The sequence below is a fragment of the Astatotilapia calliptera genome, chromosome 18 (genome assembly GCF_900246225.1).
Source record: "Astatotilapia calliptera chromosome 18, fAstCal1.2, whole genome shotgun sequence".
Classification (NCBI taxonomy): Eukaryota; Metazoa; Chordata; class Actinopteri; order Cichliformes; family Cichlidae; genus Astatotilapia; species Astatotilapia calliptera.
The window spans coordinates 4,727,155-4,753,867 of NC_039319.1; the positions used below are offsets into that span (position 1 = coordinate 4,727,155).

The following is a 26,713-nucleotide window of genomic DNA, read 5'->3' on the forward strand; positions in this document are numbered from 1 at the left end:
TCCCATTTCTGTATAGCTGTATATCTCAGATTCTGTAAAGTTATTTATTTCATATTCTGTATAGTTTTTCATATTTATATCCTGTTCATAGCCTGTACATAGCTTGTACTCACTACAGCCTGTACATACTTATAGTTATAGAATATTTACAACATACTTCATACCGTGTACATTATAACATACCATAATAGACCCATTTCTGTAATATACTCACATATCTATATTATTGCTAATATATATTGTAATATATCTATATCACTAAAGCACTTCTGGATGGATGCAAACTGCATTTCGTTGCCCTGTACCTGTGCATGTGCAATGACAATAAAGTTGAATTCTATTCTATTCTATTCTTTAATGTGTAAAATGAAGTGGCAAACCGTCCTGGCTTTACAAATATGAGCTACAAGCATACTGTCATACCTACTTGAATTTGTGGTGGAATTACTCTGACAGCAGAAATGTGTATAAACTACTTAAGGTAATTTATTTATTTATTTATTTATTTATTTATTTATTTATTTATTTATTTATTTATTTTTAATTTTTTGAGCGTCGTTCCAGACCATACTCCATACCAGTTGGTGGCGGTAATGCACCTTTCAATTGTTTGCCAACCGCCAATACAACTGTAAGAAAGAAAGAAAGAAAGAAGTTTCAAGACTTTAGTTGGATGGTATCGGTTGTTGTAGCAATGTCTACAGTTCAGCATCTGAGAGAGGTTATCCAGGAGAGATTAACTACTGCTGCAGAAGAAATCTTCTCAGAGTTTGCAAAAACGATCGTCCGGTATGAGGAAGAGATCAGTCAGCTAAGACTGCTGAATATCAGACCCGGGATAAAGTCACACAATACAGGTATGTAAACTTGTTGCGGTTGCGGGATCATTGTGTGATTCACGTGGGCATCAGCACCAACTTAGCGACTTTGTCGCTATATTTGGCGAGTTTTCAGACCCCTTTAGCTAGTGATGGGCAGATGAAGCTTCATGAAGCACTGAAGCTTTTCATCCAATTGATTCACCCCAGCGCTAAGCTTCTTGAAACTTCATTTGCTCTGGTAGGACATATACTGAATGTAAAAATATGAGTTGGAATGAATTTGAAGAGTGTGGCCTTAAATGTCAACAACAAAAGGAGTGTGTAAAACATGTATATTGTAGTGATGCAGTATGAAGGAAACGGCTTCCTCCGAGGCGTGGGCGTCTATCAGCAGAGATTGTCCCTTAATCTGTAACACAGTCAAATATATTCTCAAGTAATATTCAAGCATGCCATTCAGCGTGTTAGTACGAGCTCGGGAGCAGCTTGGGAGAACAAGAAAACAGAGACTGCTTCAGATTGTCTTCCCAAATCGACTCAACTTTATTCACAAGTACAACAGTTTATATAGAGGGTAAAATTCATGAGACAGCAGATTATCAGTTTAAACCAGTACAGACCAAGATAAGGGAGCGTCTTCCTGCCCTTGGGTGAAGAAGCATCCTTTGTGTAGTTTATCAGTTCAGCTACAATTGTGATTATCTCAGCGACATATTTTCAAGGCACAAAACAAAGAGTTCTTTCATTAGTGAATTCTGAAACAAACCATCTGGCCTTCAACAGGCGTCTCCTACAGAGGCGGAGCCAGACATTTGAAACACCCGGGGCTTAGCCCTAAAGGGTAGTATGCATGTGTTTTTGTTTTGGGGGGGGGGTTAGAAATGACTGAAAGATTAATAGGCTCTGTTTTGAGTTTTGTTCAAAAAAGAATGACTTCATATAGGGAAAAATATATATCACACATGCAGGACACCTTAAACTAGTTTTTTAATTAAGCAGCAAGGCAGAACAAAGTCGGGGCTGTATCAAGACACAGGGACTAAACCCCAATTCAACCAGACCCAGAACTGGTCCGGAATTAAAACAGGACTACAACAGTTCAAACTCATCACTACTTAGGATTTAACCAAGACAGAACCAGAATCAGAACTAGATGATAGCACTAAAAATCATCATAGACCTGCACTACACTTATTTTTTTAATTCTACCAAAGTACAATATTTAGATTGAGAAAAGTTTATATAATTATTTAGCCTTGTTGTGCAAACAAGCCTAATAAATGTTCAAGCTTAATAAATGTAGAATTTGAAAAATAGCAAACCTAAAAAGAAACACTAGGTACGAGATACATGAGGACCTGTGATACGGTGATACTTTTGGTAAACAACCATTTGACTAACATGTCTGTCTCACCTGCTCTTGTTCATCTCTGTTCTGTCCTCATTCTCCTCTCTCTCCCTCTCTGTTCCTCTCTCTCTCTCTGTTCCTCTCTCTCCCTCTTTGTGCTGACAATCATCAAATATACAGTTGAAACCAGATATTTACAAACTCTTCAGAAAACACAAACACTTTTTAAATTGTAACATCAAATCAGACTAAATGTTTATTTTTTTAGATTGATAAATATAAAAAACATATTTGTTAACTTTAAGAGTAAAGTGAGAAACTATCTGTATTTCTTAATTTTAAATGGCACCAAATTGTATTCAAACTTGAGCCACACTTATGGAGCTCCACAGTTCTTTTCCTGGTGTTTTGGTTGACATCTCTTGATGTTCCCATGTCAAAGAAACAGGCTCTGTGTTTTGCCTTGTATGCATCCACAGCTGTGCCACCAATTTACTCACATGGACTCTACTAACCTATCAGAAGCTTCTTCAGCTCAGAATGGAATCGTCTGGAGTTTTCTTATTAATTAACAATAAACTTAGTGTACATGTACTCCTAATTTTGATCAAAGTGATAAAAAAAATGGACAGCTCTGTCTCTCTTTATTCTGACATTTAACTAATTCAAAAGATATTTCAATATTTATCTAAAACAAAAGTTTACTCTAAATTGATGTTGTACAGTAAAAATGTTTTCTCCCTAAAGTGTATGTAAATATCTGGTTACAAATGTGAATATCCTGCTGTGTACTGAAATCCCTCTTGTTTTGCATAGAAATATACTGAACAACATACAAAGCATAATATATAAAATAACATTTACCTGAGTTTTTTCTTTGAAAGAAGCCTCTAATGTCCATTCTTATATTTTAGTACATAACTGAAACCGATTTAGTCGGGGAGGGTAACAACTGAAAATATGAAATAAACACACGTAAGCTAAGACTCTAAAAAATAGCATTTGTTCGGCTTTTCATTTCGCCATTTGTTGATTCACTTGAAGAGCAAGTAACGTAATATTGGTCAAGTGATCAGTTTGATATCAATCTTTCGTGATGCACCGTCATATTTACATTATTTGTACGGTACGAATGATTTGCTTTGGTACCTGGTCGAACTTAAGCTCTTCTTAGTATGGCTGGCTCCGTTTCTCCAACAGCGCACACAGGTAGCAGCTGCCCCGCCCCCTCGCTCAGTCGCTTAGTGCCTGAACTCGGATCATACCAATATCAGGGGGGATTCACGCACAGTCGTAAATTCCCACAGTGTGCACTATGTGCTTCGAATATTGTGTGTACTTTTTGTTTTATACAGTTGTCAGCCAGACATCTAACTATGAAAAAATTACACTCCAAAATACCCCGGACTTCTGACAAAACAACCCGGGCTTAAGCCCAGTAAGCCACCCCCACGCTCCGCCCCTGGTCTCCTAAAAGATTAAGAAACTAATGTAGCTGAGGGAGTGATCTCTGTGGTATTTCAACCTTGTACCAGCCTGTGATTCTCACACATCAATTCTTGGGTCAAAGAGAAAAATAACTAAAACAAAGGGGCCTTAGTGAATGACAGAGTTTTCCTGCATAATGTCACTATAAAACAATATCCAGTAAATGCTCCCATGGTACTAAAATACCTAACAGTTCCACTCTTTTATTATTTTTTAAAATAATAACTCAAATAGAAAGGAAAAATCACAAATGTAATAACATAATATAAAAAGCAAATCATAAAATGTAATAGTTCACAACCTAATGTTCAATATACACATCAGGAACATCATTGGTAACATCTGGCACATCCTCAGGATCAATTTGTGCTAATTGCAAATACATTGAAGTAGCTGTACTGGTAGCTATATGGGTTATCATTGAGCGTACACAGGGTATCACACAACAGGCAATAATCATCAAAAACAAAATAATACATGCCTCAACTGTTAGAAAGGCTACAATTAGTTCGTTCCATTTTCCAAACGTGTCCTGCATCCACTTGTCTAGCCACTGACCGTGACCTGTATTGGCTCTTAGTTCTATCTGCAATGCTTCAAGTTTATTCATAGCTTGTGTGAATGAACCGTCAGGGGCGGTATTTTTGGGAATGAAAGTACAGCATACATCTTCAAACATAGCACAAACACCTCCTTTCTCAGCTAACAGCATATCTAAGGCCATTCTATTTTGCATGGTCATTAAGGAGGTAGCAGACATCTGTTCTCCTAGGGCTTTAAGGGCCATATTGGTCAGATTGGTATGTCTTTGCTGATGGTAATAAACATAATTGATCCAGGCTACATTTTTGTTTACCTGTATCCACGGTAGTATTGAGGCAAACCCTGCTGATATTTCTCCTTGTGCCTTTAATTCATTTGGTATCCCGCGTGGAACTCTTATAGCATCTATGTAAATGTTATGTGATTAAGCGGAGCGTTTCGTACGTCTGCTGGATACAGGCAGATCCGAGGTTTGTTGTATCAGTAGTTCTTGAGCTAAAGTTACTAGACCACAGGTACCGGTCCAATTAACAGGTAGAGCTAATCTAAGAGTATTATTGCACATCCAATAAGCATGTGGGATTGGTCTGGTCAGGCGCGAAGCTGTAAAGCCTTTTAATATGCCTCCCCAGTACGAGTCGTTTAGTGTGTTGGGCGAATGCAGGATTGTTGAGTTATCTGAATGCGTACTTATATATGCATATATATAAAAAGACATATGTCTATATTGTGTCCTGTCAACACTCGCTGCTAGCCATGTTTCGTTACAGCGTGCTCCTGGAGAGTCAGAAAAGAATGTATAGTTTTGTGTGTCATAATTTATGTTTTCAAGTTTTGGTCGGTGTATGCATGTCATCAAGATATTTGGGTGATGGCGCACCTGTGTTGGGGGCGAAAGAGGTTCAGTGCGGTCTTCGGGGCGCTTCATTGGGTTGCAGGGGTGGGTAGAGTCGTCAATCACGCTAACATCCTTACTAGAGACTTGTCCTGTGTATATGAATAAACAATCTAAAGGACTTAGTTCTACTCGCACCGCTTCAATCAGGGTTACTGTTAAGGGCCCCTTTTTATCATTTTTGAATAGCATCTTTGTTAAGGGAAAACCTGAAATTGTGTATCCCACTACAACCTGTTCTGGATTACCCTTTGAACAGACATAACAGTTACTGTTTCCTAAGTCACGAGCGGCTATTCTGGCATTTTCATACCAGGCGTTAGCTCCTGCTCTAGGGGGTGCATAAGATGGTTTATTGGTGGTGTCTGTGTTGCTTTCTACTGATTTTAGAGAATGTGACGAGTGTACTAGGTGGGTGTCTTGCCAAGTGGAGCATGAGGTATTGTCAGCAAAATGTGGCTTGCAGAAATGTGAACAGGGTTGCAGTTTACAATTACGAAATAGTAAATAAAAATCCTAAGGTTAATGCAGTAGATATGATTAATAACCTAAATATATAAAAAACACAGTTCTTCAGTCGTCTCCTGGCCTGGTCCCAGGTTCGAGAGACCCCGTATAAGCGTCGTGTGATGACAATGGGCATTTCATTTTCTCCATTATCAGGATGAAACGAGTCTATCTTTATCAGGTTAGACATTGTGTGGTACTCTAGGCTTTCTGTTCCTGCTGGATGTTCGAGTACCTTGTTGTTGTTGTTCAGGTGGGGGATCAAAGTAGGGCTGAACGATTATGGAAAATAATCTAATTGCGATTTTTTTTGCCCCAATATTGCGATTGCGATGCGATATGCGATTATTTTTTAAGGTCTTTGTCTTCTGTATTATTAAACAAAGACAAGCAATACATCATATAGTATGGCCAATACTATATTACATTAATTTTAAACTGTTCTTTCCTGGAAGACAGACCTCTGTTATGATGACATGAGGTGATGCATGAATTGATGACTGACATTTTTATTTAACTTCTTCAATCACAACAGTATATTTGAACATGCACAATAGTTTATTTTTAGCTTACAAACATCTGAGCATAAAGTGCTGACAAGGAACCCTGGTGTAAACATTAAAATGAAAGTCAGTACAATGTGCAGATTGCAGAAATATACATAAAAAAAATCAGTGGCTTTACCACACTCAGTTTTTCGACATCTGTGAACTACTAGACAGTCATTCAATTAAAAAATAATATTAAATAAATAAAAAATACACACATCTTACTGATCTCTGCAGTCAGTAACATTACACATAAAGTGCAAACATAATAGCAATTGTATAAACACACACACAAACACGCCTTTAAAGTTTAAAGGCGTGAAATTGGACGGTCTAGTTCTGATTAGCGTCACCGCTGTCTCGGTGGAGTTTAATAAACTCGGCCGTCTGCTTCTTGCTATCTAAAATATAACCAGACACTGGTGTAAATTCTCGACTGTCTCATACTTCTGTTTAATAAGTTTTCTGTTTGACGTTTAGTCAGCTGTGTGAAAACCAAGGAGGAACCCACCCGGGGGATTAATAAAGTTTTATTTTATCTAATCTAATAACTTTAATCTCAGCCAAACCGATTTACTCACGAACAAACAAAAATACTGAAAAAAGCCCAACAATAACATTTTTAGGTTGTCTAAGTGACTTATATATTACGTTTAACCCGAGCAGCGAAACTCCGCGGTGATCTGAAAATGATGTGCCGGGAGTTGTGCCGTTCTCGGCCGCATCAGTAATCCTCGAGCTCCCGGCTAGCTGTCGAGCTGGTGGGTAGCAGACGCCTCTGAAAACGTCGAAGCACTTTTGCAAATATGGGATATCTTGATAAACCGAGCAGATATTTGATGTTTACACAACTACTTTCTCGCCTGAAAATATGTTAAAAGTTTATTTTGTGACCCAGAAAGATTAGTATGAGTAATTTTAAAACTTAGTAGCGGCCGCCATTGCTGGAAACTGGAGTTTGGCTGGGCCGCGCTATGAATTCTGGGATATGGTAGTAATTTGGACAGCCTTATAATCGCAGTATAATCGCAGCCTTTGCGGTTAGAAAATTGCACTTGATCATGTCGCGATATTATCGCAAATGCGATATATCGTTCAGCCCTAGATCAAAGGGCTTTCTGAGTCTTGGCTCTTTCAGGCGTTGTGTGTTAATCAGTGATTGTGTGTGTGTAGGTGTATTGAATCCGGGCGCTGGCTCGCCTGAGTCGTCATCTGTAGGTGTATTGAATCTGGGCGCTGGCTCGCCTGAGTCGTCATCTACTTGATCCGACGCCTTAGGTGGTTTGGTGGGGCTGGTCTTAACCCTGCTGGCATGAATCCACTGAGGTTGTCCGTCTGTGAGGATGCTGGTTCTCGTCACTGCAAGTACAGTCTGGGGGCTGGAACACGCGGCCTCCCCGAGTGCCCTTGGTTTTAGCGACTTCACCAACACCGCGTCTCCTGGTTTCCACGAATGGGTTGGATCTGTGGAAGGGAGAGGCTGAGAGAGACAAACCTTCTGATAGTTATTATTCAGTGTTTCTACCAGGTTATGAACATAGTCAGACAATGCAGTGTCTATGTCCCCTTCCAATAGCGGTGCCCCTCTGGAGGCTGACCATGGTGTTGGAAACTGTCTTCCCATGATTATTTCAAATGGAGATAATTTGGTTGCTGCGGATGGAGTCATTCTAATCTCGCAGAGGATTTGAGGAAGTAGTTTGACCCAGGTCATTCCTGTTTCTATCATTGCTTTAGTCAGGCGATTTTTTTACCAGTGTGTGAATGTGTGTGTGAATGGGTGGATGACTGGATATGTAAAGCGCTTTGGGGTCCTTAGGGACTAGTAAAGCGCTATATAAATACAGGCCATTTACCATTTATGGTCCTATTCATTCTTTCTACAACTCCTGAACTCTGAGGATGGTATGACACATGATATTTCCAGTCTATTGCTAGAGTTTTAGCACACTTTTGAATTACTTCTGATGTGAATGAAGGTCCTCTATCACTGTTAATTTGGTGAGGTATTCCAAATCTGGGTATTATTTCATTGCACAACTTTTGACAGACTACTTCTGCAGTTTCTTTTGATGTTGGATAAGCTTCTACCCATTTACTAAATTGATCCACTATTACCAGTAAGTACTTGATGCTTCCTTGTGCTGGCATGTGTGTAAAATCAATTTGTAATGTATGAAATGGGAAATCTGGTTGTGGTAAATGCTGATGTTTTGCTTTTGAGCTACCTACATTAGTTTGTGCACATTAGGGCTGCCACAAACGATTATTTTGATAGTCGACTAGTCACCGATTATTTTTGCGATTAGTCGACTAATCAGATCATCATCCATTGGACGTACAGCGTACAGCTTATTGCACCAGCAGCATCTGGTCTTATATAACTATCATTAGCTTACAGCTTGAAGTGTTTGTGCTAACTAAAAATAAAGACAAGATGGTAGTTTATTAATTTTTAATGAAATTTGCAGATTGTTTCGGTGAAGTTTAATAAACTCCTTGCTTTCTAAAATATAACAGGACACCGGAGTATATTATCCAGCGTCTCAAACTTCTGATGATCAGCTGTCTGCTTGAAGTTTATTTAGCTGTGCAAAAACTATAACTTTAATCTTAGCCAAACCGATTTACTCAGGAACAAATAAAATACTAAAGAAAGCCAAACAATAACATTTTAAGTTATCTAAGTGACTTATATATCATGTTTAACCTGAGTAGCCAAAGACAGTGGTGGGTTTGAAAACGATTTGCCGGGAGTCCGGTGTTCTCACGGCTCTAGTTAGCCTTGCCCCCGCCTAGCTAACGAGCTAGTGGGTAACAGACGTCTCCGAAAACGTCGGAGAGCTTTTGAAAATATGTGGTGTCTTGATAAACTGAGCAGATATTTGAGGTTTACACAGCTACATTCTTGCCTGAAAATATGTTAAACGTTTATTTTGTGACCCAGAAAGAATAATAAGAGTAAAGTTAAAACTAACTAGCTGCCACCATTGTTGACAACTGCGCTGGGCTGCGCTATGAATTCTGGGACACAGCTTCTTCTTCTTCGGGGTTTAACGGCAGCTGGCATCCTTGTACATGCAGTGCTGCCATCTTCTGTTTCAGTCCGTTATTACACCCTTAAATCCTACTACTCATTCCTGCGTCCTTTGTGATCTTACAAAGCTTCAAACGATGCGTCGACTATTAAATTAGTCGTCGACGATTTTAATAGTCGACATAATCGTGACTAGTCGACTAATCGTGGCAGGCCTAGTGCACATGTTAGACAGGTTGCTAATATGCTTTTTACTGCGTGTGATGTTGTCTCAATTACAAATCTTGATTTTATTGCTCCTATTACCCCTCTTTGTCCGACATGACTCACACCGTGAAAATGTCGGACAAGGATTGGCAGTAGTGAAGATGGGAGGGCAATCAAACCCCCAAGGTTTTTGTATAAGCCGTCTCTGTTATCTAAGGTACAATCATTACTTTCCCAGTAAGTGTAATCTGAGGCAGAGGCTTGCTCTTGTATGAATTTTAGGTCAACATTTGTTTCTAAATAGTCTAGGAGTGTGACAAGTGGCAGCTGTAAAGGCAGAGATAATACTTCCTTTCTGGGTGGTTGCTGTGAGGCAGCAGCTGCTTTCGCGATCACGTCTGCAAGAGCATTTCCCACTGCTTCGTCTGTGTCAGCCGTGCTGTGCCCCTTCGTTTTAACAACTGCAATTGCCGATGGCAGCTGTATAGCCTGCAAAAGTCTTTGAACAAGATCAGAATTAGCGATCGATTTTCCATCAGCAGATGTGAAGCCTCTCTGTCTCCACAATGTGCCAAAGTCATGCACCACACCGAATGCATAACGGCTATCAGTGTAAATTGTCACCCGCTTATCCACATGTGGCTCACAGGCGCGTATTAAAGCCATGAGCTCTGCTTTTTGTGCTGAGTGAAATGGTAATGAGTGAGCCTCTAGTATGATGTCAGGCAATGTCACCACCGAATAGCCACAAAGAAATGAGTTGTCATTTGGTTTTGAACAGGACCCGTCCACATAAACAATGACTGAGTCTGGTATTGGTGTCTGCTCTAAGTCTGGGCGTGGTTCTGTGGATTCCTGTATACGTGTCATACAATCATGAACGTCAGGCTCGTCTGAACCATCCTGTCGGTCAGAGGAACACAGCATACGAATAAGTAAGTGTGCTGGAGAATTGGGTGTGCTGTTTGCTTTTATAGTGAGATTTGCTGTTGAAGTCAGTGTAGCTTCATAACCTGAGCGACGTTGTGCGGTCATATGTTGTGTAGTTATGTTTGCTAGAATGGTCGTGACCTGGTGATTGGTGTGTAGAATAGTGTCATGTGAGAGTGTGAGCTTCTCGCAGTCCCTTATCATGATAGAGCAAGCTGCTACTGCTCTCAGGCAGGCCGGCATCCCCTGAACTACCGCAGGCAGCACCTTTGAGTAGAAGGCTACTGGACGGTAGCCACAGCCATGCTCTTGGGCCAGTACGCCTGCACAGGTTGTGCCGTTCTCTGTGACGTACAGGTGGAACGGTAAGTGGTAGTCAGGCAGACCCAAACAAGGGGCGGAGGTCAGCGCTCCCTTTAATGCATTGAAAGAGGCAGTCATTTCTGTTGACCACAGTATTCGAGGAGGCTTGTCTTTTTTGCAGCATTCACGCAGAATGTGGTCATGAAAAGAACAGTCTGGTATCCACTGTCTGCAATAGTTCACCATGCCTAGGAAAGACAGCATTTCCTTCTGTGTAGTGGGCTTAGGGACAGAGGTCACAGCTTTGACCCTGTCTGTAGTCATGGAACGTTGTCCATGAGACAGTGTAAATCCCAAATATTGAACAGAAGTCTGACAGTACTGCATTTTCTTTTCTGATGCTTTGTGGCCAGTCTGTTGGAGGTGCTGGAGTAGCATGTGTGTGGCAGTTTGACATAGTTTTTCACTTTCAGCACAGAGGAGGAGATCATCCACGTACTGTATCAGGGTACAGCCCTCTGGAGGAATGAAGCCGTCCAGGGTAGCACGTACCACCATTGAGAAAGCCGCAGGGCTGTCTACCATGCCTTGGGGTAAGCGAGTCCATGTGTACTGCTTATCTCTATGTGTAAAAGCAAATATCGGCTGTGTGTCCTCATGCACAGGCACTGAGAAAAAGGCGGAGCACAAATCCACCACAGTAAAATGTGTGGATGTTGCTGGAATAGCTGTCAGTATGCTGGGAACGTCTGGGACGAGAGGTGGCAGAGGCATAATGACTGCATTAATTTGCCTTAAGTCTTGTGTGAAACGCCATACGCCAGGTTTGTTAGGCTTTGGCACAGGATTGACAGGAGTGTTATATGGAGATACTGTGGGCTTTATTACTCCAGCTGTCAATAAATCTCCTATGATGATGTCTAGGGCTGCGGTTTTTTCAGCGGAAATGGGATATTGCTTGACATATACTGGCTTGTTGTGTTTCAGCTGAGCATGATAAGGTGTACAGTCAATAAATCCTACATCATTCTCACCTCTTGACCATAATGTCATGTTCTGATATTCAGCTGGCAATGTGACAGCAGGGATAGTACAGTGTATGGGGTAGGTTAGATCTATGTGTCGACATGGTGCAGTAATGTCATAGCCTATGTCTGAGTTATGTGACAAAACCACTGTTTGGCCTTCACTGGTGTGAGCAGTTATCATGTTGTTGAACAGTGTGAGAGAAACAAATATGTGGCTTCCAGGCATGGGGTTACCTGGTAGTGGTGTCTGTACACGTGTTTGGCACAGTGTGTGACGTGGGGTACCAGTCAGATGGATATTGAGTTCATTCTCTGCTGAGGCGTCCAGCTGACACAGAGGCTGTTCCTTCTCCATGGTGTCGGTGCATAGGGCAGAGAAAACATAGCTGTTATCAGTGTCTGCAAACATTTCACCCTTTGTGTTAAATGAAATACACAAGTTCATTTTTGCCATTAAATCTCTGCCTAATAGATTCACAGGCGAGTTTGGAATAATTATGAATGGATGATATGTAATTTCATCTGGTTTTGGGCCCCAGCGTGTTTTTAGAGAATGAGTTTTGGGGCATTGCACTAGAGTTCCGTTTATTCCCATGGTGTTGATGCACACAGAGGAAACAGGCCCACTATAGAATTTTCCAGACAGTGAACTTTTAGTGGCTCCACTGTCAACTAAAAAGGAATAAGTCTTTTCACCTATCTCTATATCTAACATGGGCAAGCTTTCTGTGTTACGGGACAATTGCAAATGCAGCATCGTGTGTAGTGCTTCACACTGTCCCTCATCCTCACCTGGGCCTCCCTATTGTCGGTCCAGCCTTTCGTTATCATATGGGTGGGGATTAAAATGTGGATTATAAGGTTGCTGCCTAGGTGCAAAGGGGCCATTATTTTGATGTGATTCCTGTCTGCGTTGCCAGTTAACTTGTCTGGAAGAGCTCTGCTGACGCCTAGTGGCAGGAGCTGGTCCTGTGTTTTGTGGTTGAGACCCACGTGCTGCTGATTTGCATTCCCTCCTCCAGTGCCCTATTTTTCCACAGTAAAAACATACGTCTCCACTCCTATCTCTCCTTCTGAGATCTCCCTGCTGCGCTTGTTGAGGGGGCGGGGCCCCTGCATACATCATTTTCTCACTTTCCTCTGAGCCTTCAACATCAAAATTTAACATCATTCTAACATTTTTAGCCTTCGTGCTGTTGGGGAAAAGATCTGCACCGGCTTTCGTTTTGACAAGTGTGATAAAGTTCTTTATCTTCATGTCATAGAGATTATCAGTGGCAGTCAGCTTCAATAGTTGTGAACATTCTGGATGAATATTGTTTAAGAATGTTGTTATGAAAATCTGATCATTTCCACCTTCAGGCATGCATGCCTCATTAGTCCAGCAGTGCGTGAAACGTTTCATAAACACTAGAATAAATTCATCTGGCTTTTGCTTGCACATGGTTACTGCATTTAAATCGATTTTATCTCTAGACATTGTGAGCAGAAATTTCTTTAGATTTTGAAAAAAGGCTGTGATCTTGTCATCGTTTATCCACAAAAACGAGGTGGTGTTGGCTGCTTGGTCATTTTTAGGGTCTAGTTCCTCTACTTCTTCAATAAGCTGAGATTCAGTCACACCTGGGATTCGTTGACATAATATATATCTATAATCAGGCCCACCCAAGTGGTGGTATCTGGTACTTCTCTGTAATGCAGAAACATAGGCTGTAGGATTTTTTATCGGACCCGTCTAAGGTCTTTGAATTATTCTGACCCATGGTCAGTGATTTCCAGAGGGGTTTAGACGCTTGAAGGATTTAAGTTAGTTTTTTTTTTTTTTGCTGTGGCACACCTGAGGCTACTTGATTTTTTTGCTAGCAATTTTATCTTTTTGGTGAGCAACTTCTCACTTTTTAACGAGCAACTTCTCGCTTTATGACCACAGGCAACTTCCTGCGTCCTTTCTGCTTTAATTTACAAAACAACAGGCAACTTCCTGTGTTTCTATGTGGGCCACTAAAGAAGGCTCCTCAGTGTATCCCACTTGTTACTACAGTGGGGCAAAAAAGTATTTAGTCAGCCACCGATTGTGCAAGTTCCCCCACCTAAAATGATGACAGAGGTCAGTAATTTGCACCAGAGGTACACTTCAACTGTGAGAGACAGAATGTGAAAAAAAAATCCATGAATCCACATGGTAGGATTTGTAAAGAATTTATTCGTAAATCAGGGTGGAAAATAAGTATTTGGTCAATAACAAAAATACAACTCAATACTTTGTAACATAACCTTTGTTGGCAATAACAGAGGTCAAACGTTTACTATAGGTCTTTACCAGGTTTGCACACACAGTAGCTGGTATTTTGGCCCATTCCTCCATGCAGATCTTCTCGAGAGCAGTGATGTTTTGGGGCTGTCGCCGAGCAACACGGACTTTCAACTCCCGCCACAGATTTTCTATGGGGTTGAGGTCTGGAGACTGGCTAGGCCACTCCAGGACTTTCAAATGCTTCTTACGGAGCCACTCCTTTGTTGCCCGGGCGGTGTGTTTTGGATCATTGTCATGTTGGAAGACCCAGCCTCGTTTCATCTTCAAAGTTCTCACTGATGGAAGGAGGTTTTGGCTCAAAATCTCACGATACATGGCCCCATTCATTCTGTCCTTAACACGGATCAGTCGTCCTGTCCCCTTGGCAGAAAAACAGCCCCATAGCATGATGTTTCCACCCCCATGCTTCACAGTAGGTATGGTGTTCTTGGGATGCAACTCAGTATTCTTCTTCCTCCAAACACGACGAGTTGAGTTTATACCAAAAAGTTCTACTTTGGTTTCACCTGACCACATGACATTCTCCCAATCCTCTGCTGTATCATCCATGTGCTCTCTGGCAAACTTCAGACGGGCCTGGACATGCACTGGCTTCAGCAGTGGAACACGTCTGGCACTGCGGGATTTGATTCCCTGCCGTTGTAGTGTGTTACTGATGGTGACCTTTGTTACTTTGGTCCCAGCTCTCTGCAGGTCATTCACCAGGTCCCCCCGTGTGGTTCTGGGATCTTTGCTCACCGTTCTCATGATCATTTTGACCCCACGGGATGAGATCTTGCGTGGAGCCCCAGATCGAGGGAGATTATCAGTGGTCTTGTATGTCTTCCATTTTCTGATGATTGCTCCCACAGTTGAACACCGCCTTTGCCTCCGCGAACACATCGGACTACAAACACGCACATTACCAACTCCGGAAGACGATCAAAGCAGCCAAACGTGAGTACAGGGACAGGGTGGAACAACAGTTTGACAACCCTCGGAGTATGTGGCAGGGACTAAACACGATCACAGACTTTAGAGGGAAAACCAGCACACCGCAGACCACGGCCTCTCTGTGTGAGGATCTAAACGTATTCTACGCTAGATTCGACACAGCGAACACCATGAGACCGGACAGTGTGCGCACCGCGGATGACGTCAGTGCGCACACTGTGTCTGAGGAGGATGTGCGGAAGTGCTTCAGGAAGGTGAACGCACGCAAAGCTACTGGTCCGGACGGGATTCCCGGCCGCGTCCTCAGGTCATGCGCGGCTCAGCTGGCTGGAGTGTTCACGCACATCTTCAACCTTTCCCTCTCTCTGTCTGTAGTCCCAGCCTGCTTCAAAATGGCCACCATCGTCCCTGTACCCAAATCCTCCACCATCTCCTCATTGAACGACTGGCGACCTGTAGCCCTGACCCCCATCGTAAGCAAATGCTTCGAGAAGCTGGTCAGGGACTTCATCTGCTCTGCACTACCCGACTCACTGGACCCTCTACAGTTTGCATACCGCCACAACAGGTCCACTGATGATGCCATAGCCCTGACACTACACACTGCCCTGTCACACCTGGAGAAGAGAGACACGTATGTGAGGATGCTGTTTGTAGATTACAGCTCAGCATTCAATACCATCGTTCCCTCGAAGCTGGACAGGAAACTGCAGGATCTAGGACTGAGCAGCTCCCTCTGCAGCTGGATCCTTAGCTTCCTGTCTGACAGACGCCAGGTGGTCAGACTGGGCAGCATCACCTCATCCCCCATCACACTGAACACTGGTGCTCCACAGGGGTGTGTACTGAGCCCTCTCCTGTACTCACTCTACACCTACGACTGCACAGCCACTAACAGCTCCAACATCATTGTGAAGTTTGCGGACGACACTACAGTGGTGGGTCTTATCACCAACGGTGATGAGACGGCTTACAGGGAGGAGGTCAGCGCCCTGACCCACTGGTGTCAAGACAACCATCTCACCCTCAACGTCGCAAAGACAAAGGAGTTGATAGTGGACTTCCGGAGGTGCAGAGAAGTACACACCCCCATCACCATCAACGGCGCTGCTGTGGAGAGAGTGAGCAGCTTCCGGTTCCTTGGCGTACACCTGGCTGAGGATCTTACGTGGTCAGTACACACAAACAAAACAGTGAAGAAGGCGCAGCAGCGCCTCTTCTTTCTCAGGAGACTGAAAAGATTCGGCATGAGCCCCCGCATCCTCAGGACCTTCTATCGCTGTGCCATTGAGAGCATCCTCACTGGATGCATCACCACCTGGTATGGCAACAGCACCGCCTACAACTGCAAAGCTCTCCAGCGAGTAGTGCGGTGCTCTGAACGGATAATTGGAGGTGAGCTTCCCTCCCTCCAAGACATCTACAGGAAGCGCTGCCTGAGGAAAGCGGGGAGGATCATCAAGGACTCCAGTCACCCCAGCCATAAACTGTTCAGACTGCTTCCATCAGGAAGGAGGTTCTGCAGCATCCGGTCCCGAACCAGCAGACTGAGAGACAGCTTTTTCCATCAGGCCATCAGACTGCTGAACACGTCATAGACACCTCAGCTTCACTACTGGAACTTCAACATTATGCACTCCACACTGTATATAAATGCCACTTGTTTTGCACATGTCTCAACTCTGTATATTTTATATATTTTATTATTATTATTATTATTATTTTATTTTATTTTTTTACTATTTAATTTGTAAAAATGTGTATACACACACACACACACACACACACACACACACGTAGGAAAATATTTAGTATACACATCCAGAAATGCATACACTATTATATATTGTACATATATTTATTAGTTTCAGGTTGGCCATTCTTGTATTTTGCTCGTTTGTGTTGTTGTGTTTGCACATCTCTGTTGCTTGTGGGGCTCGCACACAAGAATTTCACTCGCATGTGCTGTGCCAGTGTGCCTGCACATGTGATGTGACAATAAAAAGTGATTTGATTTGATTTGTGATTTGATTTGATTTGTGATTTGATTTGATTTTTTCACACCAAGCTGCTTGCCTATTGTAGATTCACTCTTCCCAGTCTGGTGCAGGTCTACAATACTTTTCCTGGTGTCCTTCGAAAGCTCTTTGGTCTTGGCCATGGCGGAGTTTGGAGTCTGACTGTTTGAGGCTGTGGACAGGTGTCTTTTATACAGATGATGAGTTCAAACAGGTGCCATTCATACAGGTAACGAGTGGGGGACAGAAAAGCTTCTTATAGAAGACGTTACAGGTCTGTGAGAGCCAGAGATTTTCCTTGTTTGAGGTGACCAAATACTTATTTTCCACCCTAATTTACGAATAAATTCTTTACAAATCCTACCATGTGAATTCATGGATTTTTTTTTTTCACATTCTGTCTCTCACAGTTGACGTGTACCTCTGGTGCAGATTACTGACCTCTGTCATCATTTTAAGTGGGGAACTTGCACAATCGGTGGCTGACTAAATACTTTTTTGCCCCACTGTATGAGGGCCACTGAGAAAGGCCTCGTCAGCGTATCCCGTTTCTATGTGGATCACTGAGAAAGGCATAACAAAGTCTTATAAAATAAAAAGACACGTGCCTACCTTCGTCAGGATCCCACTTCTGACACCAAAATTGAAGGAAATGGCTTCCAGGGCCTAATCCGTGGATCGGCTTCCTCCGAGGCGTGGGCGTCTATCAGCAGAGATTGTAGCTTCACCTATCAGCAGAGATTGTCCCTTAATCTGTAACACAGTCAAATATATTCTCAAGTAACATTCAAGCATGCCATTCAGCGTGTTAGTACGAGCTCGGGAGCAGCTTGGGAGAACAAGAAAACAGAGACTGCTTCAGATTGTCTTCCCAAATCGACTCAACTTTATTCACAAGTACAACAGTTTATATAGAGGGTAAAATTCATGAGACAGCAGATTTATCAGTTTAAACCAGTACAGACCAAGATAAGGGAGCGTCTTCCTGCCCTTGGGTGAAGAAGCATCCTTTGTGTAGTTTATCAGTTCAGCTACAATTGTGATTATCTCAGCGACATATTTTCAAGGCACAAAACAAAGAGTTCTTTCATTAGTGAAATCTGAAACAAACCATCTGGCCTTCAACAGGCGTCTAAAAGATTAAGAAACTAATGTAGCTGAGGGAGTGATCTCTGTGGTATTTCAACCTTGTACCAGCCTGTGATTCTCACACATCAATTCTTGGGTCAAAGAGAAAAATAACTAAAACAAAGGGGCCTTATTGAATGACAGAGTTTTCCTGCATAATGTCACTATAAAACAATATCCAGTAAATGCTCCCATGGTACTAAAATACCTAACACAGTATACTGTGTATATTTATACTGGCAGTATGGAAATGATCATTTGGAAATGCTTAAAATGGAAATGATCATTTACTGTGAGGTGAGGTGTGGTTGGGGTGTTTTGTAACAGTGGTTGTGCTTTTGTAACGTTGAGGTATGGACAGCTACACACTGAGGCTTTGAGCCTCAGTCCTGCCTGTTCACATTTTATTCTGTAAAAACTAAATTTTCACTGCTTTTATGGCCTTTTTTTAGTGGGGAGAACATAGCTAGGATTTAATGATTTAACAAATCTTTTAAATCCTTTGTCCTCCACAATGCTAACTGGCTCAATCACCATGCTAACCAGGTCTTCATCTATTTGAGATTGTTCTCCTGAGGAAAGACAATAAAGACAAAGCACAAATATAAATATCACACACGTAACTTATTACAATTGTATAATATTGTTATATCATTTAGTAACATTACTGCATGCTATATTATCATGGCATTTGATGGCTCACCTGGTCTTGCTCCAGAATCGGTGTTCCCCCTATTCACATGCAAAGCTCTGTAGTGCCTAAGCATGGATGAGGTGTTGTTGTTATATCCCAGCTCCCTGGCACATAGCAAACACTTCACCTTGTACAAAAGTAAAGACAGCTTAACATAAATTGTATTGCACCATCAGTATTATGAAAATACATCTTCTGTAGAAATTTACATAGCTTGTTGGGAGGAATAAAATCACAATGTTCCCACACAGGGGAGGACATCCTCCTCTTCTTAGCTGGCTCCATTCTCTCCTGACTTTCTCTCCTCACTCTCATAAACCTCCAAACTGTCTCCAAACTCTCTCTAACCGCAACTCTCCATCAAACACCTACATTTTGAATGAAGTCTGAGGGCTTTATATCGCTGTCATATCTCGCGGCAAAGTTCGAACCACTTCATGAACCAGTCACGTGGTACAGCCGGGCAGCGAGGCTTCGGACGTCATCATTTTCAGCTCCTCCCATAAATGAAGCAAGCCTCGATACGCGCATCGCGGAAACGCCCCCTCCATTACTCGACACAGGCTTTGAAGCCTCGATACAGAACGTCCCATCACTACCTTTAGCGACTCTGTTTTTCTAAAAAGCGACTAGCGACAAATCTGGCGACTTTTTCTTATTTATGACGATTTTTGACATGAAAGCGCGTATCGCTCTTCGCAACAAAGCAGCGGGTGCTTTCTTTCTTTCTTTGTTATGGGAAGAAATACTGAAATCATCATGATTGAGTAGTGATTTATGTAACTTTGTGTATATAATTTGGCATTTCCTACTGATGTAGGCTAAAAATAAATACATGATACAATTTCATGTATTTTAAAGGTTTATTTGCAAGACACAAAAACAGACAAAATAGAAAGTTCCAAATGTATTGTGCACGAAACAAATTCAAACGTGGCGATGGAGCCAGGTGCAGATGTCTGTCACAAGTTAATCTGGCTGTAGGCTATGGCACTTAGCCACAGGTGGAGCTAGTTGACTCGACTCCATTTGAGTGCACACAAAGTAAACTGCACGCTTTAGTTGTGATTCTGAAATCGGAGTAATAGAACGTACGAGGGGAGCGATAACAACTACAGGATTCTCCCGATCGTTTACTCTTGCTGTCCCGTGAGCAGCATCGGCGTGGTGTTAATTGTTTGCTGTTTTCGCGATCGCCTCCTGCATGAGAATATCCAGGTAAACTCGCGACATTTTTAAACATTTTGTTGTTAAAGAGCAACAAGGCTGACACAGTGTGTTTGAGGTAACCTCACAAATATCACAGATTAAATATTTGCTGTTTATTTGCTGTTTTGTCGGTAGCGGCTCCTGAAAGGCAAGTCTACCACACATCTGTTCGACCAAAGCCAGTTGATCTGCGACGCCAGTTAATCTGGAAAACTGGAAGCAGGATTCATCACGTCATCACTTAAAGACCGGATAGCGATTTTCCTTACTGAGGAGTTGGCCACATGGTGGGCATGTGGACAATTCCTGCCAATGCTTTGGAAGCATTTGGAATGTGTGGATAAATGCATTGATCTACAATAGTAATACACCACAGTAAAGTGTATGAAGCTTCATCTGTGTAAATAGACTTACCGGCAACTTTCTTTGGTAGACGTGTTCAAATACTCTAGCGTTTCGGCTCGTGTTGGCGATCAATACTGGTGATCACTTTGATCATGGTGTGCGTGATTGTGCTGCACTGGCTGATCTGACTATTTTAGAGACTGCTTATCTGTTAGCATTTTCCAGCACAAACATCTGTATAATTTACAGAGAGTGGTACCTGCCTTCATTAAACACTTTAATCTTTCATTATCATATTGGGATCATGCTGCTGTTCATTTTTTTGCTTTTGTTTTTTCACATTGTGTAATAATCACTGGCAGCCACATCTAAAAAATAGATCCTAGATGAGTGATTGTTTCTGTGGCAACATTTGCAACAATGCAAGAAACCATAAGCTTGATTCTCAATAGATGACCCTTTTAATCTTTCTTGATCTTTCTTATCATCACATTAGTCACCATTTTCTTGTGTCCCTTTGTTGATGAAGGTCTGGATGATCAGCAGGTCTGTGATCAGGAGAGGAGCTCCAGTCTCCACCAGCAGGACCCAGAGCCTCCACAGACTAGAGAGGAACAGAAGGAAATGTGCAGCAGTGAGGAAGGAGAGCAGCTTGAACTGAAGCAGGAGGCTGAAGGCATTAATGTGTGGACTGGTGAAGAGGTGGATTTGTTGTGGAAATCTGGAGTAAAGCTGACCACAGTAGGTATGTAAAACTGTAATATACAGATTACATATTAAAACGTTGGGTGATGACATGACAAAGACACGTGGCGTGTATTACCGTCTAGCATACTACCTCACTGAAGACATGTTTTCTCTTAGCACTGTAAAATATAAACCGGGTTCAACATCTTCTGTTTGTTTAATAAAAAACAAAAATTTTGAATTATGTTTGTCCAGTGAAGGAAGTCTCAGGCTTAAGCCACAGCCTGGTAATGGCTTTTCTTGCTGCAGTGAGAAGAATCTTAGTTAAATATAAATCCTCTCTTTTAACCTTATCATCAATATTTCCTAAAAATACTGTAGTACAGTCCTCAGGAACCTTGTGACCTAAAACCTTATCACCCACTGTTTTCCAGAATGAGTGATTTTTAGAGCAAGACCAGAAGATAAATCTTTGGTTCTTCATCAAATTGAGGTATAATTTAGATTTCTGTTGTTTTTTGTTGGTAGGCGTTGCACATCATTTCAATTAAAAGAGTTAATCATCTCAGCCTCAGCTATCTCTTTATTTTAGTAGTCTCGAAGTTGTAGATATCGAAACAAATCCTGGTTTTTCAATTCAAACATGTCTTTAAGCTCTTGAAAGCTCCTACCTTTGTCCCTTTTGGTAATTAAACAGAAAGCAGTCAGGCCCCTGTTGGTCCACTCTTTGAAAGCCTTGTCATATTGTCCTGGTTTAAAACTATTTTCCAAGCTTATCCATCGCAACTTTTTGTGGCTATTTTTCAGGGTCAGTGCCATCAGGTATTAGCCTCTCTCTTCTGATCACATTTTCACCAAAGCTTATTACAGAGCTGCCCTCTTCTCCTTCTGGGACTCCGTAAATTCGCAGGTTATTTCTTGTCGATCTAGACTGAAGGTCTTCTAGCTTTTTGCCACTCGTGTTTCGGCTTCCTCAAGTTTCTCACCGTATTCTTGGACTGCTAGCTTATTAGCTGTTAGCTGTTGGTTTGTGTCTTTTTGAATTTATTCAGGTCTTCTTTCAACTCACGCCTGAAATCTTCTTTGAATGCGTTGAAGTCAGCTTACATCTCCGTCCGGAGGTCAAAGATTTGTTGGCTGATATTTTTAATGCCCTCTTGCAAAGATTTGAGTTTGGCCCCCTCGCCATTTTCTTTATCTGAGTTAGCCTTATCCGCATGCGTGTTCTCTCTCTCTTCTGGAAAATACTGTTCAGTTGGTCCATGTATCTTGTTCCTTTTCTTTGTCTTTGTCCCCACCCCTGCATTGTTTTAAACATAGAAGTAGTAAAAAGAACTTGAATTTAAGGGGAAATTTGCTCGACCCCGAGGAGCTCAGAAATTACGCAGCCATTTTGCCTTGCTGCCAACCGCACGAGAGATAATATTTAAAAAATTTGTGCACCTTAAACATCGCTCACATATCTGAGAGACATACTCACAGTGTAACTTTTTTCATGTTTGTTGTCATTTGTTCCATCAAGACCTCCCACAGCAACATAATTGTAAGGAAAATGAGGATCTAGATGACCCGCAGGTCTGTAGCCAGGAGAGGAACCCCAGTCTCAACCAAGAAGACCCGGAACAGGAGGAAATGTACACCAATCAGGAAGGAGAGCAGCTTGCACGTAACCAGGAAACCAAAGGCATCGTCGTCTGGACTGGGCAGGAACTAGGCATCATGTGGAACCCTGAAGTAAAGTTAAACAGAATAGGTATGCAAAATTGTAGTCAAACTGTCAAATTGTAGGTAGATTTCTTAATACAAAACTGAATATAACTCATGTTGAGTCCTAATCTGACCTCAGCGATATGTTATAGAGGTGCATGAAGAATCGAAGGACCAACTCCTATAAGGAAACTGACGCATGTTTTAAGAGCCAAAATTTCTGGCCTCTCAGCTAAGTCTTGTCCATCAAGGTGGTTCTTCTTTTTTTGTGCCCTGCATTTATGAAGCGGTTGCTTGGTCTCTCCAATGTCCAAGAAACTCCTATGCGTCCGACAAGTGTGTCCTCCTTTTACCCAGATTTGAAGGATGGGTCGGGTGTATACTTCGTGGCCCAACATATCCTAGAATTCGTAGCGTGGCCCACCCAAATCCAGTTTCCATCAATGGTGGCAGCTACTTAGTTTTAATATTACTCTGTCTGGGCGACAAAATAAACTTTTAAGAGCCTGGCCAGTAGCCATTCAGGCATGAGGGCTTGTTGTTCTTGGTCACAGGGATGATTGTGGATCGTTTGAAGCCACCCATGGCTCCAATACCATCCACATAAGTTTTTGAACACCTGAGAAAATCAGTGTTAATCTTTGGTACAGAAGCCTTTGTTTGCAATTACAGAGGTCAAAGGCTTCCTGTTGTTCTTGACCAGGTTTGTACAGGTCTCCACAAAGATCTCCTCTAGATCTGTCAGCTTGTGGGGCTGTCACTGAGCAACACAGTTTCAGCTCCCTCCAAAGGTTCTTCCAGAGGACTTAGGTCAGGAGACTGGCTAGGCCACCCCAGAACCTAATCTTAAGATTAGAGGGTGTCTATGTATTATGTGGAGCAGTGCAATACAAACAATTTTTTTTTTTTTTTTTTTTTTTTTTTTTTAGAAATAATGATTTCCTTAATTGAATGTGAATTTCAGACCCCTCCATGATTTCTAAGTGGGAGTACTTGCAAAGAAACCTCTGGCAGACTCAGGGAGGAGCCACTTGCACAAGCGCAGAGTGTTCAAATACTTATGTTCCTCACTGTATATTGTCTTTATTTTCTCATCGTAGATCTGTTTATATTAATTAATGTGCGATATCTGTCATTCAACGCCAGAGTTTGAAAAGAGTTCAACTGTTTTAGATATTTACTGAGCTGACGCATGCACATTAAAACAAAGACTCAACAGTCACCCTATATCACACAAATTCCAACAGAGTAATATTTATGAGAAGAAGGAAGGAAGAAGACAATTGTTTCAATTTAAAATTTCCGCCCAATCGATTCTCTTTTTGCTTGGGCAGTTTAAAGAATTACATGTTTTCTCTGCAGCATGGAATGGGGAAAATGATTTAAACAGATTTTATATTCTGCTTTCTGGAATATACAATTCCAAACTTAAATTGATCATAAGAGGAGTGTCCTCTGCAAAACAGCTTGTCCCTCCAACATGCCTGTAATTGGTATATCTGTGCAACATGCTTACCATGTGGAGACCTGCTAATGGTTACCTTGTAATTTCTCAAATGTATGTCTTTTTTTGCTTCTTCTTTTTTTTTTTAATCTGTTGCTTCAGATTTACCACAACATGACTGTAAGGATGAGGGAGGGCTCACAGATCAGCAGGTCTGTAACCAGAAGAACAACTCCACTCTGGACCAGGAGGATCCTTCGCAGATTAAAGGGGAACAGGAGAAACTCAGTACCACTCAAGAGGGAAAACCGCTTGTACAAAAGCAGGAGACCGGAACATTTTCTGCCTGTAAAGAAAGTGACCACAGTGAACCAGGACCAAGCAGTGACCAGCTCCTTTCTCACAACTCTACTGACACAGATCAGGACGAAAAAAAGGATGATAATTCACACAGTATAAAGTCAGCGCAAATTGTATCAGGACTGACAGTTCAAAATTCCAAGACAGCACATTTATGTAGCACCTATGGGAAAAAATTTAATTCTAAACCAAACTTGAATCAACATATACAAATTCACAAAGGTGGGAAACCACATTCTTGCGGCACCTGTAGGAAAAGATTTCGTTTTATGTCAGACTTGGCTAGGCACATCAAAACTCACACAGGTGAGAAACAATATTCTTGTAGCACTTGTGGGAAAAGATTTAATTTAAAATCAAGTTTGAAATCCCACATAACAATTCACACAGGTGAGAACCCATATACCTGTAGCACATATGGGGAAAGATTTCGTCTAAACACACAGTTGAAGGGACATATGCAAATTCACACAGGTGAGATGCCATATTCCTGTAGCACTTGTGGGAAAGGATTTCATTTTAAATCAAGGTTGAAATCCCACATAACAATTCACACAGGTGAGAAGCCATATTCCTGTAGCACATGTGGGGAAAGATTTCGTCTAAACCTACAGTTGAAGAGACATGCGACTTCACACAGGTGAGAAGTCTGAGTCACAGAGAGGGCCCAAACTGTCCAAAGTTGTAGAATCCCCTAATTAGTGAAATTTATAGCTTACATTTGTTAGTGCAACTTGTTTTAAAGGCATGAAAATCTGTAGTATTAATAGGGCTGGACATCGTCACTGATTTCTAGAATCGATTCGATTCCGATTTGATTTGAGTCGATTTGAATCTGGGAAATTTTGCCTCAGTTAGAAATATTATTATTCTGATCACGTATCAGTACATATCCATATCTTTATATTTATAAAAAGAAAGCTGACACTTGCGAGACTTTATCAAAGGTGTAAGCGTCACAGCAGATGCCTTTGTGTCAAAGTAATTGAGGATAAAAGACAGAAAAACATGAAGGCAATCAGGGGTGATTTTAGCCCATTTTTGGGGGTGCTTCAGTGTTTCAATATTTATCTTTTATTAGATGTTCGTGTGGTTTGGTTATTTGCCTTTTGGTTGAAAGTAAACTGAGAGGACTTTTTGTTAGTGATCTTAATAATATTTTTTTTCATATGAATGTAATTTTTCATCTAATCGAATAAAATCTATTTGTATATGATTGTCAGTCCGAAGAGGGAGAGAGGAAAGAGGAGAATGTGAGGAGAAAGTACAAGGTCAGGAAGAACCAGGTAACAGGATTTTAATGAATCGATATCATGTTATCCAAACTAGAATCGATTTTAATCAATAAATCGATAATCAAAACCCACCCCTAAGTATTAATTCCTTCTTACTGTGAGGCTGGCATAACAGTCATTATTCCTGACCCTGTGAGCTGACCTCGGGCATAAACCTGTCAAAAAAAGCTATAAAAATGATGGCTAAAGATGGAAGAAAGCCCAGAAAGTTATGCAAGACAAATGTTGAATATTATAGAGGAAGCAAAGTTGTGTAAATTGGATACACTGGTCAAAGTGAGACATTAATAAAAACATTCTATAAATAATTGTTTTTAAGAAAACAATTTGTACACAATTAAAGAAATAAATCTAGTTTAAAATTGGAATTAAATAAGTTTAAAGAAAAAATATGGATAATTATATAATAAAGGATGAGCAGCTGGTGACTCCTCTCCCATAAAGGGGTTTAGAAGTGCACTGGGAGTCTTCATTTTTATCGTTGTTGGCTTTTGGCCTGCATGTGCTCACGGAAAACACTGTAGAGGGCTTTGTGTTTTTTTTCTAAATTTTTGTTTATCTCGTCTGTTCAATAAAACTGTTGGCACCAAACTTCACTCATCTCCTGTGATTTTTGCACCCGTGTGTATACCTGTGAGCATGACTGCACTTGTATTTAAAAGGTTCCTTCATGTAATGATCTGCTAGAGGGTGTGCGGAGCCATAGTCCCGTTCCCCATGAAGCAGGCATGAAGCAGGTATGGAGGAGATCCAGGCTCCAGACATGCAGAGACCCCCAGTGCGCAAGAGTTCACGGAAGACCAACAGAGGGGCAACCATGCCACCCTTCCGGAAAGAGCTGAGAAGAGCTCCAGACGAGGGGTCACCCCAGGTCCCTGTGAGTGTTCAGTGTTTCTCCGCTCCGGCCTGGTCTGTTCAGGTGGA

General features: G+C 41.7%; 1 protein-coding gene across 1 annotated transcript; it reads left to right on the plus strand.

Moving 5' to 3' along the window:
* The first annotated feature begins 559 nt into the window (after window positions 1-559).
* Window positions 560-25,441, plus strand: LOC113010267 (zinc finger protein OZF-like). Its single transcript, XM_026149268.1, has 4 exons — window positions 560-857; window positions 20,826-21,041; window positions 22,506-22,736; window positions 24,297-25,441. The coding sequence occupies exons 1-4, from the start codon at window positions 674-676 to the stop codon at window positions 25,136-25,138; spliced, it is 1,473 nt and encodes a 490-aa protein (XP_026005053.1). The 5' UTR covers window positions 560-673; the 3' UTR covers window positions 25,139-25,441.
* Window positions 25,442-26,713: the final 1,272 nt, after the last annotated feature.

Excerpts from the sequence above, each read along its gene's own strand:
- LOC113010267 (XM_026149268.1), top strand. The coding sequence starts at position 674 with ATGGTATCGGTTGTTGTAGCAATGTCTACAGTTCAGCATCTGAGAGAG. Across the intron at positions 21,042-22,505 it reads AGTAAAGCTGACCACAGTAG|ACCTCCCACAGCAACATAAT; the intron begins GTATGTAAAACT and ends TGTTCCATCAAG. Across the intron at positions 22,737-24,296 it reads AGTAAAGTTAAACAGAATAG|ATTTACCACAACATGACTGT; the intron begins GTATGCAAAATT and ends CTGTTGCTTCAG.